The sequence below is a fragment of the Pristiophorus japonicus genome, chromosome 2 (genome assembly GCF_044704955.1).
Source record: "Pristiophorus japonicus isolate sPriJap1 chromosome 2, sPriJap1.hap1, whole genome shotgun sequence".
NCBI classification, from domain to species: Eukaryota; Metazoa; Chordata; class Chondrichthyes; family Pristiophoridae; genus Pristiophorus; species Pristiophorus japonicus.
The window spans coordinates 10,363,292-10,382,249 of record NC_091978.1 but is presented as its reverse complement, the minus strand read 5'-3'; the positions used below and the strand labels follow the sequence as shown (position 1 = coordinate 10,382,249).

Here is an 18,958-nt window from a genome sequence, read left to right as displayed (position 1 = left end):
GTATTATAGAACCTTGCAGCACAGAAGGAGGCCATTCGACCCATCGTGCCTGTACCAGCTCTTTGAAAGAACCAATTAGTTGTACTCCCCCTGCTCTTTTACCCCATAGCCCTGCAAATCCCCCCCCCCCCCCCTTCAAGTATATATCCAATTCCCTTTTGAAAGTTACTATTAAATATTGTACTGAAATAATCTCCCATTGCTGGGCTGCTGCAGGTTGTTGCATTATCTCGGGATGTGGGCGTCGCTAGCAAGGCCGCCATTTTCTTTGCCCATCCCTAGTTGCCCCGGGAAGGTGCTGGTGGTAAGCTGCCACCTTGAACTCAGTGGCTTGCGAGGCCGCTTCAGAAAGCAAGTTAAGTGTCAATCGGGTCGGTGTGGGGACTGGAGTCACATATAGGCCCAGAAGGGGTAAGGACAGCAGGCTTCCTTCCCTAAAGGACGTCGGTGAATTCCGTTGGATTTATTACCGACAATCTGACAGCTTCATGGTCACTTTTACTGAGGTGGGCTTTTTCTTCCCAGATTTTCTAAACTGAAGTCAAATTATCAATCTGCCGGGGAATTTATCTGGATTACTCGCTCAGTAATGTTTTTAGAAAGTCTTGCGTCTTTCACTACCTCAGGACGTCCGAAAGCACTTTACAGCCAACGAAGTACTTGTGAAGTGGAGTCACTTTTGCAAAGTCGAAACGTAACCACTACTGTGTGGGACATGCTGGGTGGCCCAGAGGGGGGGGGGGGGAGATAATGGGGATGGTGGGGGTGGGGGAGATAATGGGGATGGGCGGGGTGGGGGGAGGGGAGATAATGGGGATGGGCGGGGGAGGGGAGATAATGGGGATGGTGGGGGGAGGGGAGATAATGGGGATGGGCGGGGGAGGGGAAATAATGGGGATGGTGGGGGAAGGGGAGATAATGGGGATGGGCGGGGGAGGGGAGATAATGGGGGTGGGGGGAGGGGAGATAATGGGGATGGTGGGGGGAGGGGAGATAATGGGGATGGTGGGGGGAGGGGAGATAATGGGGATGGTGGGGGTGGGGGGAGGGGAGATAATGGGGATGGTGGGGGTGGGGGGAGGGGAGATAATGGGGATGGTGGGGGGAGGGGAGATAATGGGGATGGTGGGGGAAGGGGAGATAATGGGGATGGGCGGGGGAGGGGAGATAATGGGGATGGGCGGGGGAGGGGAGATAATGGGGATGGTGGGGGAAGGGGAGATAATGGGGATGGTGGGGGGAGGGGAGATAATGGGGATGGTGGGGGTGGGGGGAGGGGAGATAATGGGGATGGTGGGGGGAGGGGAGATAATGGGGATGGGCGGGGGAGGGGAGATAATGGGGATGGTGGGGGAAGGGGAGATAATGGGGATGGGCGGGGGAGGGGAGATAATGGGGATGGGCGGGGGAGGGGAGATAATGGGGATGGTGGGGGGAGGGGAGATAATGGGGATGGTGGGGGGAGGGGAGATAATGGGGATGGTGGGGGGAGGGGAGATAATGGGGATGGGCGGGGTGGGGGGAGGGGAGATAATGGGGATGGGCGGGGGAGGGGAGGGGAGATAATGGGGATGGTGGGGGGAAGGGAGATAATGGGGATGGTGGGGAGAAGGGAGATAATGGGGATGGGCGGGGTGGGGGGAGATAATGGGGATGGGCGGGGTGGGGGGAGATAATGGGGATGGTGGGGGGAGGGGAGATAATGGGGATGGTGGGGGGAGGGGAGATAATGGGGATGGTGGGGGGAGGGGAGATAATGGGGATGGTGGGGGGAGGGGAGATAGAAACATAGAAACATAGAAAATAGGTGCAGGAGTAGGCCATTCGGTCCTTCTAGCCTGCACCGCCATTCAATGAGTTCATGGCTGAACATTCAACTTCAGTACCCCATTCCTGCTTTCTCGCCATACCCCTTGATCCCCCTAGCAGTAAGGACCTCATCTAACTCCTTTTTGAATATATTTAGTGAATTGGCCTCAACAACTTTCTGTGGTAGAGAATTCCACAGGTTCACCACTCTCTGGGTGAAGAAGTTCCTCCGCATCTCGGTCCTAAATGGCTTACCCCTTATCCTTAGACTGTGACCCCTGGTTCTGGACTTCCCCAACATTGGGAACATTCTTCCTGCATCTAACCTGTCTAACCCCGTCAGAATTTTATATGTTTCTATGAGGTCCCCTCTCATTCTTCTGAACTCCAGTGAATACAAGCCCAGTTGATCCAGTCTTTCTTGATAGGTCAGTCCCGCCATCCCGGGGCTCATTGAATGGCGGTGCAGGCTAGAAGGGCCGAATGTCCTACTCCTGCACCTATTTTCTATGTTTCTATGTTTCTATCTCCCCTCCCCCCACCATCCCCATTATCTCCCCTCCCCCCACCATCCCCATTATGGGGATGGTGGGGGGAGGGGAGATAATGGGGATGGTGGGGGGAGGGGAGATAATGGGGATGGTGGGGGGAGGGGAGATAATGGGGATGGTGGGGGGAGGGGAGATAATGGGGATGGTGGGGGGAGGGGAGATAATGGGGATGGTGGGGGGAGGGGAGATAATGGGGATGGGCGGGGGGGAGGGGAGATAATGGGGATGGGCGGGGTGGGGGGAGATAATGGGGATGGGCGGGGTGGGGGGAGATAATGGGGATGGGCGGGGTGGGGGGAGATAATGGGGATGGGCGGGGTGGGGGGAGATAATGGGGATGGGCGGGGTGGGGGGAGATAATGGGGATGGTGGGGGGAGGGGAGATAATGGGGATGGTGGGGGGAGGGGAGATAATGGGGATGGTGGGGGGAGGGGAGATAATGGGGATGGTGGGGGGAGGGGAGATAATGGGGATGGTGGCGGGAGGGGAGATAATGGGGATGGTGGCGGGAGGGGAGATAATGGGGATGGTGGGGGGAGGGGAGATAATGGGGATGGTGGGGGGAGGGGAGATAATGGGGATGGTGGGGGGAGGGGAGATAATGGGGATGGGCGGGGGAGGGGAGATAATGGGGATGGGCGGGGTGGGGGGAGGGGAGATAATGGGGATGGGGGAGGGGAGATAAAGGGGATGGGCGGGGGTGGGGGGAGGGGAGATAATGGGGATGGTGGGGGGAGGGGAGGGGAGATAATGAGGATGGTGGGGGGAGGGGAGGGGAGATAATGGGGATGGTGGGGGGAGGGAAGGGGAGATAATGGGGATGGGGGAGGGGAGATAATGGGGATGGGCGGGGTGGGGGGAGGGGAGATAATGGGGATGGGCGGGGTGGGGGGAGGGGAGATAATGGGGATGGGGGAGGGGAGATAAAGGGGATGGGGGGAGGGGAGATAATGGGGATGGGCGGGGTGGGGGAGGAGAGATAATGGGGATGGGCGGGGTGGGGGGAGGGGAGATAATGGGGATGGGGGAGCGGAGATAAAGGGGATGGGGGGAGGGGAGATAATGGGGATGGGCGCGGTGGGGGAGGGGAGATAATGGGGATGGGCGGGGTGGGGGGTGGGGAGATAATGGGGATGGGCGGGGTTGGGGGGAGGGGAGATAATGGGGATGGTGGGTTGAGGGGAGATAATGGGGATGGGTGGGGGGAGGGGAGATAATGGGGATGGTTGGAGGAAGGGGAGATAATGGGGATGGGAGGGGGTGGGGGAGGGGAGATAAAGGGGATGGGCGGGGTGTGGGGAGGGGAAATAATGGGGATGGGCGGGGTGGGGGAGGGGAGATAATGGGGATGGGCGGGGGTGGGGGGAGGGGAGATAATGAGGATGGTGGGTTGAGGGGAGATAATGGGATGGGGGGAGGGGAGATAATGGGGATAGGTGGGGGGAGGGGAGATAATGGGGATGGGGGAGGGGAGATAATGGGGATGGGTGGAGGAAGGGGAGATAATGGGGATGGGGGAGGGGAGATAAAGTGGATGGGGGGAGGGCAGATAAAGGGGATGGGCGGGGGTGGGGGAGGGGAGATAATGGGGATGAGGGGCGATAACGTGGGTGTGGGGACAATGGGAATGGAGGGGGTGGAGGAGAGATAAAGGGGATGGAGGGGGGAGTGGTGGGGGAATGGGAGAATAGCGACTGCGTAAACTGAAGTTATTCACTTCCTCTCTGCAGCGTATTGGATCTCCCAGTTGGCGATAAAGACCGTGTTTGACGCCACTGACAACTTTAAGCTCGCACCATACAGCATATCTCTGGTCGAGGAGGCGATGTACAAATACTTCCAGGTTAGAAGCCGTCACCATGGTGACCTGCTAGCGTGAGCGTGGTTTGACGAGGGGACATTTCGAGGACTACATTGAGTGTACTGTAGCCAGTTCTGGTCTCCATATTGCAAAAAAGGATGGAGAAGCAATGGAGAAGGTGCAAACCAGGTTTCGAGGGATGATGCCAGAGCTGAGAGGTTATACCAGTCAGGAAAGATTGGCTCTTTCAGTCAGGAGAGAGAGAACTGAGAGATGACCCGATCGAGATCAAGATTATGAAAGGGTTTGATAGGGTAGACATAGAGAAAATATTTCCACTTGTGGGGAGACCAGAATGAGGGGCTATAAATATAAGATCGTCACCAATAAATCCAATTGGGAATTCAGAAGAAACTTCTTCACCCAGCAATTGGTGAGAATGTGGAACTTGCTACCACAGGGAGTGGTGAGGCGATTAGCATGGATGCATTTAAGGGGAAGCTGGATAAACACATGAGGGAGAAAGGAATAGAGGGATATGTTGTTCGGGTGGAGCATAAACACTGGCATCGACCGGTTGGGCGGAATGGCCTGGTTCTTTTTTGTCTCATAATAGTCCCGTGAAGCGCCTTGGGATGTTTTGCTACGTTAGAGGCGCTATATAAATACAAGTTGTTGATGTTCTGTGCTGTAGATTCCATGTAATGCAGCGTAGTGCATTTTGTTGTCATGCACGCTCTGTAATGCAGAGGGTGTTGAGACCAGTTGTTGTGCTGTGCCCAGGGTCAGTTACCCTGATCAGGGACCAAACCTGTGACCTTCCAGGCCTCGAGGACTCAAGCACTCGCCACATAGGGTGTCGACCGAGGCTCAGCAGGCAGCACTCACGCCTCCGATGTCAGACGTTCAAGTCCCACTCCAGTCTAGATTTGGAGCACATAATCCAGGCCGACTCTCCCCGCGCGGTACTGAGCGAGTGCTGCACTGTCGGAGGTTCCGTCTGACGGACGGATGGGGCGGTAAACTGCGCCTACAGTTTTGGTTTCCATATTTACGAAAGGATATACTTGCTTTGGAGGCAGTTCAGAGAAGTTTCACTGGGTTGATTCTGGGGATGAGGGGGTTGTCTTATGAGGAAAGGTTGAGGAGGTTGGGCCTCTACTCATTGGAATTCAGAAGAATGAGAGGTGATCTTATCGAAATGTATAAGATTATGAGGGGGCATGACAAGGTGGATGCAGAGAGGATGTTTCCATTCGTAGGGGAGACTAGAACTCGGGGGCATAATCTTAGAATAAGGGGCCACCCATTTAAAACAGAGATGAGGAGGAATTTCTTCTCTCAGAGGGTCGTAAATCTGTGGAATTTGCTGCCTCAGAGAGCTGTGGAAGCCGGGACATTGAATATATTTAAGACAGAGTTAGACAGCTTCTTAACCGATAATGGATTAAGGGGTTATGGTGAGCGGGCAGGGAAGTGGACCTGAGTCCATGATCAGATCAGCCATGGTCGTATTAAATGGTGGAGCAGGTCCGAGGGGCCGTATGGCCTACTCCTGCTCCTATTGCTTCTGTAACAGTCTGCCCGCTCGGGTGGACACAAAAGATCCCACGGCCACCGTTCGAAGAAGAGCAGGGTGAGTTCTCTCCAGTGCCCTTGGTCAATATTTATCCCTCGACCGACATGACCAAAACAGATGGTCTGGTTGTTAGCTCATTGCTGTCTGTGGTATCTCTAGTTAGCCTCACGCAGATAGAATGTTTGTTGAGGGAAACTGCGCTGAACATAATAAAATATTGGGGCTGGATTTTCCGGTGTTGACCGCCCCTGTTTTTGCCCCGGAGGGACGGCAGTGGCGGCTGTGAGCTCTTCCGGGCGTTTTCGGGGCCGGTTTCGGCGGGACGCGGAGCATTACCGCCCGGAAGAGGCGAGCAGGCGTGCAATGCCCCTGGTTGTGACACTGGCTCGATTTTTGGCTCCCAAGAGTGGATCAACTGATATTCATAGCAACCAGGATATAGACACTGCCATTGTTTCTGACTCCATAGCGCCCCCTGCCGGGACCGCCTGTGAAAGCAGGTGGTCCGAACTGTACCGGCCGCAATGAGGTCAGTAATGTCCACCTCAGCTAAGTGTGATTGGTTTTTCTTTTGCGATTTATGTTGCGGTGGTGTGGGCTATGGATTGGGAATGTTTTGGGTGGGGGTTTTTTTTCCCGCAGGGAGGCCTCTCTCACGGCGTTCCCAGGCCAGCTGTTTACCCCAGGATTTTCCCCTAGCGCCCCAAGAGAGGTGTGTAACGCATCCCTTACCGTTCCGTCCCACACTCGGGGCCCAGCTGACTGAGGCGCAAACTGTTCCCGGGCGCAAACTTTACCGCCCCGCCGCTATTACCGCCCCGAAATCAGCAAAGCCTAAAATCCAGCGTTTATCGAGGACCTTTTCACGTGCAGATATCTCCACGCACATCTCCTGCTTAAGTACTTTGGGAAAAAGCAGTGGTTGTCGTGGCAGCCACTTCCCACCAACAGCGATTGAGATAAATGAGCATGAATCTAATTTTTTGTTGCTGTTAGTCGATGGACAGTTGTTGGCCACGGGACGAGGCAAAGGATTTACATTTATATAGCGCCTTTCACGACCTCAGGACGTCCCAAAGCGCTTTACAGCCAATGAAGTATTTAAAAAAAAATGTCATCACCTTTGGAAATGTAGGAAACGCGGCAGTCAATTTGCGCACAGCACAAACAGCAGTGAGTGGTTCGGATTTGGAATGCACTGCCTGATAGGGTGGTGGCTACAGATTCAATAGTCGCCTTCAAAATGGAATTAGATCAATACTTGAAGGAGAAAAAAGCTGCAAAAGGACATAGACAGGCTAAGTGAGTGGGCAAAAATTTGGCAGGTGGAGTATAATGTTGGAAAGTGTGAGGTCATGCACTTTGGCAGAAAAAAATCAAAGAGCCAGTTATTATTTAAATGGAGAAAGATTGCAAAGTGCCGCAGTACAGCGGGACCTGGGGGTACTTGTGCATGAAACACAAAAGGTTAGTATGCAGGTACAAAGGTTAGTATACAAACACAAAAGGTTAGTGTGCAAAATTAAAGCACATGGTATTGGGGGTAATGTACTGACGTGGATAGAGAATTGGTTGGCAGACAGGAAGCAGAGAGTCGGGATAAACGGGTCCTTTTCAGAATGGCAGGCAGTGACTAGTGGGGTCAGTGCTGGGACCCCAGCTATTTACAATATACATCAATGATTTAGATGAAGAATTGAGTGTAATATCTACAAGTTTGCAAATGACACTAAGCTGGGTGGCGGTGTGAGCTGTGAGGAGGATGCTAAGAGGCTGCAGGGTGACTTGGACTGGTTAGATGAGTGGGTAAATGCATGGCAGATGCAGTATAATATGGATAAATGTGAGATTATCCACTTTGGTGGCAAAAACGTGAAGGCAGAATATTATCTGAATAGAAACATAGAAAATAGGTGCAGGAGTAGGCCATTCGGCCCTTTGAGCCTGCACCACCATTCAATAAGATCATGGCTGAACATTCACCTCAGTACCCCTTTCCTGCTTTCTCTCCATACCCCTTGATCCCTTTAGCCGCAAGGGCCATATCTAACTACCTCTTGAATATATCCAATGAACTGGCATCAACAACTTTCTGCGGTAGAGAATTCCACAGGTTAACAATTCTCTGAGTGAAGAAGTTTCTCCTCATCTCAGAATGGCGGCAGATTAAGAAAAGGGGAGGTGCAACGAGACCTGGGTGTCATGGTACATCAGTCATTGAAAGTTGGCATGCAGGTACAGCAGGTGGTGAAGAAGGCAAATGGTATGTCGGCCTTCATAGCTAGGGGATTTGAGTATAGGAGCAGGGAGGTCTTACTGCAGTTGTGCAGGGCCTTGGTGAGGCCTCACCTAGAATATTGTGTTCTGTTTTGGTCTCCTAACCTGAGGAAGGACATTCTTGCTATTGAGAGAGTGCAGCGAAGGTTCACCAGACTGATTCCTGGGATAGCAGGACTGACATATGAGGAGAGACTGGATCGACTGGGCCTGTATTCACTGGAGTTTAGAAGAATAAGCAGGGATCTCATAGAAACATATAAAATTCTGACGGGATTGGACAGGTTAGATGCAGGAAGAATATTCTCGATGTTGGGGAAGTCCAGAACCAGGGGTCACAGTCTAAGGATAAGGGGTAAGCCATTTAGGACCGAGATGAGGAGAAACTTCTTCACTCAGAGTTGTGAACCTGTGGAATTCCCTGCCGCAGAGAGTTGTTGATGCCAGTTCGTTAGATATATTCAAGAGGGAGTTAGATATGGCCCTTATGGCTAAAGGAGTCAAGGGGTATGGAGAAAAAGCAGGAAAGGTACTGAGGTGAATGATCAGCCATGATCTTATTGAATGGTGGTGTGGGCTCGAAGGGTCAAATGGCCTACTCCTGCACCTATTTTCTATGTTTCTATGTACAGCGAGTGATCAAGAAGACCTATGTGTATCTTGGCCTTTATTGCAAAGTAGATGGACTATAAAAGCAGGGAAGTCTTACTACAGCTATATAAGGTATTGGTGAGGCCACACATGGAATACTGCGTGCAGTTTTGGTTTCCATATTTACGAAAGGATATACTTTCTTTGGAGCAGAGAAGGTTCACTGGGTTGATTCCAGAGATGAGGGGGTTGACTTATGAGGAAAGGTTGAGTAGGTTGGGCCTCTACTCATTGGAATTCAGAAGAATGAGAGGTGATCTTATTGAAACGTATAAGATTATGAGGGGGCTTGACAAGGTGGATGCAGAGAGGATGTTTCCATTGATAAGGGAGACTAGAACTAGGGGCCATGATCTTAGAATAAGGGGCCGCCCATTGAAAACAGAGATGAAGAGAAATTTCTTCTTTCAGAGGGTTGTGAATTTGTAGAATTCGCTGCCTCAGAGAGCTGTGGAAGCTGGGACATTGAATAAATTTAAGACAGAAATAGACAGTTTCTTAAACGACAAGGGGTTATGGGGAGCGGGCAGGGAAGTGGAGCTGAGTCCATGATCAGATCAGCCATGATTGTATTGAATGGCGGAGCAGGCTCGAGGGGCCGTATGGACTACTGCTCCTATTTCTTATGTTCTTATGACATTGGGAAAGAATGGGGACAGTGGGACTGACTGGATTGCTCTTTGAATGAGACACACTTGGCCAAATAGCCTCTTTAGTGCTGCACTGTTCTATGCTTCTATGAACCTGTAAGATTTCACCCTCAAACTGCTTTATTTCTCTCCAAATTTGCAGATATCCAATCGGATGGGGCTCCTCACTCACCTGTATCGTACCTTTGAGAAATCCAACATTGCTGGGTTTTGTCGAAAGCTCGCAGAATGTAAATCTTTGAAATATTAACGATTACAACTTTGTTTTGATTTGGTCATGTTCTGGTGCCAGTGCAGAAATTAACTATAGTTGCCGTGTCTCAGTGAAACAAAGAAAGACTTGCACTTGTATGGCGCCTTTCACAACCATCGGACGTCCCAAAGAGCTTTACTTCGAATGGAGTACTCCTGGAGCGTAGTCACTGTTGTAATGTGGGAATCTCTCAGTGGGCAGCACTCTCACCTCTGAGTCGGAAGGCTGTGGGTTCAAGTCCCACTCCAGGGACTTGAGCACATAAATCCAGGCTGACACTCCAGCACAGCACTAAGGGAGTGCTGCACTGTCGGAGGTGCCGTTGTTCAGTTGAGATGTTAAACCGAGGCCCGTCTGCCCCATCTGCTCTCTCGGCCACTATTTCGAAGAACAGCAGGGGAGTTCTCCCTGGGGTCAATATTTATCCCTCAACTCACATCAATAAAACCGGATTATCTAGTCGTCGTCACATGGCTGTTTGTGGGAGCTTGCTGTGCACTAATTGGCTGCCGCGTTTCCTACATTACAGCAGTGACTACACTTCGGAACGTACTTCATTGGCTGTAAAACACTTTGGGACGTCCTGAGATTGTGAAAGGCGCTATATAAAGGCATGTTTGTTTTATTTATTGAAATTAATTTCACAACTTGACTCACATTACCTCTGGGTTCCTTGTCCAGTAGCATAAGAACTAGGAGCAGGAGTAGGCCATTTGTCCCCTCGAGCCTGCTCCGCCATTTAATATGATCATGGCTGATCTGATCAGGGACTCAGCTCCACTTCCCTGCCCGCTCCCCATAACCCTTTGCTCCCTTATTGCTCAAAAATCTGTCTATCTCCGCCTTAAATATATTCAATAACCCAGCCTCCATAGCTCTCTGGGGCAGAGAATTCCACAGATTTACAACCCTCTGAGAGAAGAAATTCCTCCTCATCTCAGTTTTAAATGGGTGGCCCCTTATTCTGAGACTATGCCCCTTAGTTCGAGATTCCCCCACGAGGGGAAAGAGCCTCTCTCTCTACCTTGTTGAGCCCCCTCAGTATCTTAAACATTTCAATAAGATTACCTCATTCTTCTAGACTCCAGTGAGTATAGGCCCAACCTGCTCAACCTTTCTTCATAAGACAACCCCCTCATCTCAGGAATCAATCTCGTGAACTGCCTCGAATGCAAGTATATCCCTCCTTGGCGGCATACCACTGGAAGGTACAGCACGAGCTGGTGCAGGAGGGCGATGGCAGCAAAGAGGGACGTCATCAAGGTCCAGGTCGGCGATTGGAGCGTGGGCAGGTACAGCAGGAGCGGCGAGGTCAGGGCAAAGGAGCGGCGAGAGATTGTAGAGGGACGTTATCGGGGCCCAGGAGAGGCGTGAGTTCGGGGCCCAGTCGAGCCCAGGGCAGCACGGGCCCAGCCCACACTGCGATATGTGTGCACACCAGGTCCGTGCAGCAGAGCTGGTCTCCAGTCGTCCTGGTCAACCCTTGCCATTGGACCAAGACCTAGCTCTGTCAAGCCCGTGTGGTGGCTGGTGTGCAACGGTCACCCCACGTTAAAAAAATCCACCCACAGACATCTTCCACCCTTCAGGATGTAGTCCGGGATCCGGAATATTAGATCCTTCATTGAAACACCTGTGAACTCATCCCTTTTTTGGCGTGGAAGCAAGTCATCCTCGCTTCGAGGGACTGCCTATGATGATCCCTCCTTAAATAAGGTGACCAGAACAAGGAGCCTCTTGTCCAGCATGGGCCAAAGTTGCTCCGAAGTAGACATTTGGATGGGTGGTTGACCCCTAGTTTTAGTTTCCCCGCTAGGTTACCCTACCCATTCTCTGCAGCGGAGTGATGGGGATGAGAGGCGACCCAGTATGAAGCTGACTTCTGTCAGCGAGGGAAATCTGGATGGGGGGGCGGGGGGGCCGGGTGCAGTTAATGAGGAGAAGAAACTCATTAAAAAAAATCTCGGTAAAAATGATTTTCAGGTGCAGTCGCTGGAGACGCTTTGTGCTGCTATATCTTCAGAAGAGCGGGCCGGGAGCTTGCCCAGCATATCGTGGCTCTGCTGCCGAAAGCGGACAAGGTAAATGACACTGAAAGGTCTTCTGTACGTTCGGTTCTCGGAATCAATTGGACTTCTGATCCCGTTCCATCTGCCGTCTTGATACTTCACCAAATTCAAAATGTGTAAAAGCAGAGAGAATTTGTATTTCCATAGCGCCTTTCACCACCTCAGTGATCCTCAAATCTGCCACCAAGCTCGTAGCACTCCCCCGCCCTCCTGTATGGCTCAGAGACGTGGTCCATGTACAGTAGACACCTCCAAATTTCTGGATAAATATCACCAACGATGTCTCCGCAAGATCCTACAAATCCCCTGGGTGGACAGCTGTACCAACGTTAGGGTCCTCATCCAGGCTAACATCCCCGGCATTGAAGCACTGACCACACTCGATCAGCTCTGCTGGGCAGGCCACATAGTCCGCTTGCCAGACACAAAGCTCCCAAAGCAAGTGCTCTACTCGGAGCTCCCTCGCGGCAAACGAGCCAAAGGTGGGCAGAGGAAACGTTACAAGGACACCCTCAAAGCCTCCCTGATAAAGTGCAACATCCCCACTGACACCTGGGAGTCCCTGGCCAAAGACCGCCCTAAGTGGAGGAAGTGCATCCGGGAGGGCGCTGAGCACCTCGAGTCTCGTCGCCGAGAGCATGCAGAAACCAAGTGCAGGCAGCGGAAGGAGCGTGCGGCAAACCAGACTCCCCACCCACCCTTTCCTTCAACGACTATCTGTCCCACCTGTGACAGAGTCTGTGGCTCTCGTATTGGACTGTTCAGCCACCAAAGAACTCACTTCAGGAGTGGAAGCAAGTCTTCCTCCATCCTGATGGACTGCCGATGATGATGATGATGATGAACCCGATGGGATTTTAACAATCAGCTTCATGGTCATCATTACTGATGCACAAAGAAAGACGTGCATTTATATAGCGTCTTTCACGACCGCCGGACTCCCAAAGCGCTTTACAGCCAATTAAGTACTTTTTTGATGTGCGGTCACTGTTGTAATGTAGGAAACGCAGCAGTCAATTTACGCACAGCAAGCTCGGGGTGGGGTAGTACAGTGGTTATGTTAGTGGTTATGAGTAATCCAGAGGCTTGGACTGATGATCCCGAGACTTGAGTTCAAATCCCACCACGGCAGCTGTGGGAATTTAAATTCCGTTAATTAAATAAATCTTGAATTAAAAGGCCAGTGTCAGTAATGGTGGCCATGAAACAACCGGATTGTCGTAAAAACCCATCTGGTTCACTGATGTCCTTTAGAGAAGGAAATCTGCCGTCCTTACCCAGTCTGGGCCTGTAAGTGACTCCAGACCCACAGCAAGGTGTTGGACCCTTAACTGCCCCCTGAAATGGCCCAGCGAGGCACTCAATTGTACCAAACCGCTGCGATCAAAGTCAGCACTGTGTGAGCACCTTCACCGCATGGACTGCAGCGGTTTTAGAAGCCGTTCACCACCATCTTCTCGAGGGGCAGTTAGAGATGGGCAATAAATGCCGGCCTTGCCAGCAATGCCCAGGAATGAATAATCCATTTTTTTAAAAATCTCCCACAAACAGCAATGTGATAATGACAAGAGGTCGAGGGATAAATATTATCCAGACCTGCCCTGCTCTTTTGAATAGTCACGAGGGAACTTTTGGGTGTCCACCTGAGAGGGCAGACGGGGCCTCGGTTTAACATCTCATCCGAGAGACGGCACCTCCAACAGTGCAGCGCTCCCTCAGCACTGCACTAGTGTCAGCCTGGCTTATGTGATCAGGTCTCTCAAGTAGGACTTGAACCCACGACCTTCTGACTCCGAGGGGAGAGCGCTGCCCACTGAGCCAAGGCTGATATGGTAGCGGGATTTCGGGGCATTAAGCCCCCTCCCCTCTCTCTGGCTGAATTTCAAACTGGCATCAAACTGGAACAAGAAATATCCAGCCTTTTGGAACTGCACAGGAACATTTAGTGATCAGGTTCAGGGTGTTGGAGGAGCCAACAGCACCATATCACACAAAGGGGAGACAGAAGCGGGTCAGGTGGGGTGGCGGGGAGGGACTTGTGTGCAGAATCCAGGCTGACACTCCAGTGAAGTACTGAGGAAGTGCTACACTGTCGGAGGTGCCGTCTTTCGGATGAGACCAAGGCCTCTCCAATGGGCTATTCGAAGAAGGTCAGGGGAGTTCTCCCCCAGTGTCCCGGCCAACATTTAGTCTTCAGCCAATACCTAAAACAGATTATCTGGTCATTATCACATTGCTGTTTGTGGGAGCTTGCTGTGCGCAAATTGGCTGCCGCGTTTCCTACGTTACAACAGTGACTACACTCCAAAAGTACTTCATTGGCTGTAAAGCGCTTTCTGACGTCCTGAGGTCGTGAAAGGCGCTATATAAATGCAAGCCTTGCTGGTTTTTTTAATTAAGTCTCAGTCAGAGAAGGTGGGCTTTCTGTGCACTGACTGATGTCTCCCAGACCCTCTCCCTCAGGGAGATATCTGTAATGGGGGTAATGTACTGATGTGGAAAGAGAACTGGTTGGCAGACAGGAAGCAGAGAGTCGGGATAAACGGGTCCTTTTCAGAATGGCAGGCAGTGACTAGTGGAGTGCCGCAGGGCTCAGTGCTGGGACCCCAGCTCTTTACAATATACATTAATGATTTGGATGCAGGAATTGAGTGTAATATCTCCAAGTTTACAGATGACACTAAACTGGGTGGCGGTGTGAACTGTGAGGAGGATGCTGAGAGGCTGCAGGGTGACTTGGACAGGTTAGGTGAGTGGGCAAATGCATGGCAGATGCAGTATAATGTGGATAAATGTGAGGTTATCCATTTTGGGGGCAAAAACACGAAGGCAGAATATTATCTGAATGGTGGCAGATTAGGAAAAGGGGAGGTGCAATGAGACCTGGGTGTCATGGTTCATCAGTCACTGAAAGTGGGCATACAGGTACAGCAGGTGGTGAAGAAGACAAATAGTATGTTGGCCTTCATAGCTAGGGGTTTTGAGTATAGGAGCAGGGAGGTCTTACTGCAGTTGTACAGGGCCTTAGTGAGGCCTCACCTGGAATATTGTGTTCAGTTTTAGTCTTCTAATTGGAGGAAGGACATTCTTGCTATTGAAGGAGTGCAGCGAAGGTTCACCAGACTGATTCCAGGGATAGCTGGACTGACATATGAGGAGAGATTGGATCAACTGGACCTTTATTCACTTGAGTTTAGAAGGATGAGAGGGGATCTCATAGAAACATATAAGGTTCTGACGGGACGGGACAGGTTAGATGCGGAAAGAATGTTCCCAATGTTGGGGAATTCCAGAACCAGGGGACATAGTTTTAGGATAAGGGATAGGCCATTCAGGACTGAGATGAGGAGAAACTTCTTCACTCAGAGAGTTGTTAACCTGTGGAATTCCCTGCCTCAGAGAGTTGTTGATGCCAGTTCATTGGCTATATTCAAGAGGGAGTTAGATATGGCCCTTATGGCTAAGGGGATCAAGGGGTATGGAGAGAAAGCAGGAAAGGGGTACTGAAGGAATGAAGAGCCATGATCTTATTGAATGGTGGTGCAGGCTCGAAGGGCCGAATGGCCTACTCCTGCACCTATTTTCTATGTTTCTATGTTACACTGACTGGTGTCTCTTAGTCCCTCTCCCTCAGGGAGCTATCTGTACACTGACTGGTGTCTCTCAGTTCCTCTCCCTCAGGGAGATAGCTGTACACTGGTGTCTTTAGAATGGTAAAAAGATTTGACAGGGTAAATACAGAGAATCTATTTCCTCTGGTGTGTGAATCCAGAACTCTCTCCTCTCAAACGGTTGTGGCAGCTGAGGTTCAATGAAAACTTTGAAGACTGCGATTGATAGTTTTACTGGGTAAGGGTATCAAAGGGCTAGCGTGGAGATTTGAAGTACAGATTGGTCATGATCTAATTGAATGGTAGAGATGGCCTGAGAGCCTGAATGGCCCCCTCCCGTTAAAATCATAGAAATTTACAGCACAGAATGAGGCCATTCGGCCCATCGTGTCCTTGCCAGCCAACAAACAGCTACCCAGCCTGATCCCACTTTCCAGCTCCTGGTCCGTAGCCTTGAGGGTTACGGCACTTCAAGTGCATAGAAACATAGAAATTTACAGCGCAGGAGGCCATTTCGGCCCATCATGTCCATGCCGACCGACAAAGAGCCACATGGCCCACGGTCAGCAGTCCTGAAGGTGTACATCGGTTTATATGTAAATGAACAATGGCAGAAAGTTAGAGTATCTGGCCCAACCAGTCCGCCCCACACAAACGCGACACACTTTATCTTGAAACATTCTACATTCCACCCCAACCGGAGCCATGTAATCTCCTGGGAGAGGCAAAAAACAGATAAAGCCAGATAGAAAACCAAGTTCCTATGTCCCAGTGACTCGCCCTCAGATAGATATCCAGATATCCACACACTGTTGTCTTTATTGGGGAGAAAAGGAAAGGGCATTTTGGTGTTAATCTCAACAACAACTTATTTCTATAGCGCCTTTAAAGTAGTAAAACGTCCCAAGGTGCTTCACGGGAGCATTATCGGGCGCAATTTTACACCGAGCCGCATGAGATATTAGGATGTGACCAAAAGCATGGTGGAAGAGGTGGGTTTAAGAAGGGTCCTAAAGGAGGAGAGCGAGGTAGAGAGGGCATTTGAGAACTTGGGGCCTGGGCAGCTGAAGGCACGAAACACCAAGGGTATACCATCAGCAAAGGATGAACAGGCCGGGTCTCTTTTCTCTTGAAAAGCGAAGGCAGAGGGTTGACCTAATGGAGGTCTTTAAAATTCTGAAAGGTTTTGATGAAGTAGATACAGAGAGAATGTTTCCACTTGTGGGAAGAGCAAAACCAAAGGCCATAAGATAGTCACCAAGAAATCAAATAGGGAATTCAGAAGAAATGTCTTTACGCAGAGAGTGGTGAGATTACATAAGAACATAAGAAATAGGAGCAGGGATAGGCCATACGGCCCCTCGAGCCTGCTCCGCCATTTAATAAGATCATATCTGATCTTGGGCTCAGCTCCATTTCCCTGCCGGCTCCCCATAACCATCCAATCCCTTGTGAAAGATTGTGAAACTTGCTACAACAGGGATTGGTTGAAGCGAATAGTATCAATGCATTTAAGGGGAGGCTAGACAAGCATATGAGGGAGAAGGGAATAGAGGGTTATGCTGATAAATTTAAATGAGGAAAGATGGGAGGAGGCTCGAGTGGAGCACAAACGCCGGCATGGACTGGTTGGGCCCAATGGCCTGTTTCTGTGCTGTATATCCGATGTAATTGTTACGTTGGGAGGTGGAACAGCTGAGCTGCCTTTGTTCATAAAATCATAGAAATTTACAGCACAGAAGGAGGCCATTTCGGCCCATTGTGTCCGTGCCGGCCGACAAAGAGCCATCCAGCCTAATCCCACTTTCCAGCTCTTGGTCCGTAGCCCTGTAGGTTACGGCACTTCACGTGCACATCCAAGTAGTTTTTTAACTGTGGTGAGGGTTTCTGCCTCTACCAACCTTTCAGGCAGTGAGTTCCAGACCCCCACCACCCTCTGGGGGAAAATTTTTTGCATCAAATCCCCTCTAAACCTCCTACCAATTATTTTAAATCTATTTCCCCTGGTTGTTGACTCCTCTGCTAAGGGAAATAGATCCTTCCTATCCACTCTATCTAGGAACCTCATAATTTTATACACCTCAATAAGGTCTCCCCTCAGCCTCCTTTGTTCCAAAGAAAACAACCCCAGCCTATCCAATCTTTCCTCATGGCTAAAATTCTCCAGTCCAGGCAACACCCTCGTAAATCTCCTCTGTACCCTTTCCAGTGCAATCACATCGTTCCTGTAATGTGGTGACCCGATCTGCACGCAGTACTCCAGCTGTGGCCAAACCAGTGTTTTATACAGTTCAAGCATAACCTCCCTGCTCTTGTATTCTATACCTCAGCTAATAATTGTGGCTTCTCTGGCTGAGTGAGCGCAGGTGTCGGAGCTGACTGTTCCTTTTGGAAAGGTTTCTGGTTTAACCGCTGATCTTGTTGTTGTTTCAGATGCTTTTTGAGGGGGATCTTGGCCTCTCCATAGTCTGTGTAGGATCTGTGTGGGACAGCTGGGATCTCCTGAAAGATGGTGAGTCGTGGTGGGGATATCTGTAATCATCCCTTGTCTCAGCGATCTTCTAAGACTGGCAGGCTCCCACAACTGCTTCATCAGCAGATCTCTGTTTTAATGGAAGCATCATAAGAACATAAGAAAAAGGAGCAGGAGACGGTCATTTGACCCTCGAGCCTGCTCCGCCATTCAATAAGATCATGGCTGATCTGATCATGGACTCAGGGCCACTTCCCTGCACGCTTTCCATAACCCTTATCGTTCAAAAATCTGTCTATCGCCACTTTAAATATATTCAATGACCCAGCCTCCACAGCTCTCTGGGGCAGAGAATTACACAGATTTACAACCCTCTGAGAGAAGAAATTCCTCCTCATCTCAGTTTTAAAAGGGCGGCCCCTTATTCTAAGACTCTGTCCCCTAGTTTTAGTTTCCCCTATGAGTGGAAATATCCTCTCTGCATCCACCTTGTCGAGCCCCCTCATTATCTTCTGAACTCCAATGTGCATAGGCCCAACCTGCTCAACCTATCTATAAGTCAACCCCCTCATCTCCAGAATCAACCTAGTGAACCTTCTCTGAACAGCCTCCAATGCAAGTATATCCTCCCTTAAATACGGAGACCAAAACTGTACGCAGTACTCCAGGTGTGGCCTCACCAATACCCTGTACAGTTGTAGCAGGACTTCTCTGCTTTTATACTCTATCCCCCTTACAATAAAGGCCAACATTCCATTTGCCTTCCTGCATACTAACTTTTTGTGTTTCATACCCCCAGGTCCCTCTGTACAGCAGCACTTTGCAATTTTTCTCCATTTAAATAATAGAATCTTACAGCACAGAAGGAGGTCATTTGGCCCATCGTGCCTGTGCTGGGTCTTTGAAAGAGCGTTCCTTAGTCCCACTCCCCTACTCTTTCCCCACAGCCCAGCAAATTTTCCCCCCTTCAAGTATTTATCCAACTCCTTTTTGAAAGTTACTGTTGAATCTGCTTCCACCGCCCATTTCAGGCAGCGCGCTCCAGATCATAACTCGCTGCGTAAAATAATGTCTCCTCATCTCCCCGCTTTTCCCAATTACCTTAAACCTGTGTCCTCTGGTTACCGACCCTTCTGTCACTGGAAACTGTGTCTCCGTATTTACTCGGTCAAACCCCTTTCTGATTTTGAACACCTCAGTTACATCTCGCCTTAACCTTCGCTGCTCCAAGGA

The 18,958-nt window shown here is 50.5% G+C and overlaps 1 protein-coding gene across 3 annotated transcripts in view; it reads left to right on the top strand.

The window, feature by feature from the left end:
• nagk (N-acetylglucosamine kinase) overlaps positions 1-18,958 on the top strand; it is a 43,717-nt gene that overhangs the window by 21,309 nt on the left and 3,450 nt on the right. For all 3 annotated transcript variants that reach the window (XM_070866768.1, XM_070866769.1, XM_070866765.1), the window contains 4 exons: positions 4,092-4,204; positions 9,462-9,549; positions 11,556-11,653; positions 17,686-17,764. In XM_070866768.1, the coding sequence (XP_070722869.1) occupies positions 4,092-4,204; positions 9,462-9,549; positions 11,556-11,653; positions 17,686-17,764 (378 nt within the window). The remainder of the gene's footprint in view (positions 1-4,091; positions 4,205-9,461; positions 9,550-11,555; positions 11,654-17,685; positions 17,765-18,958) is intronic.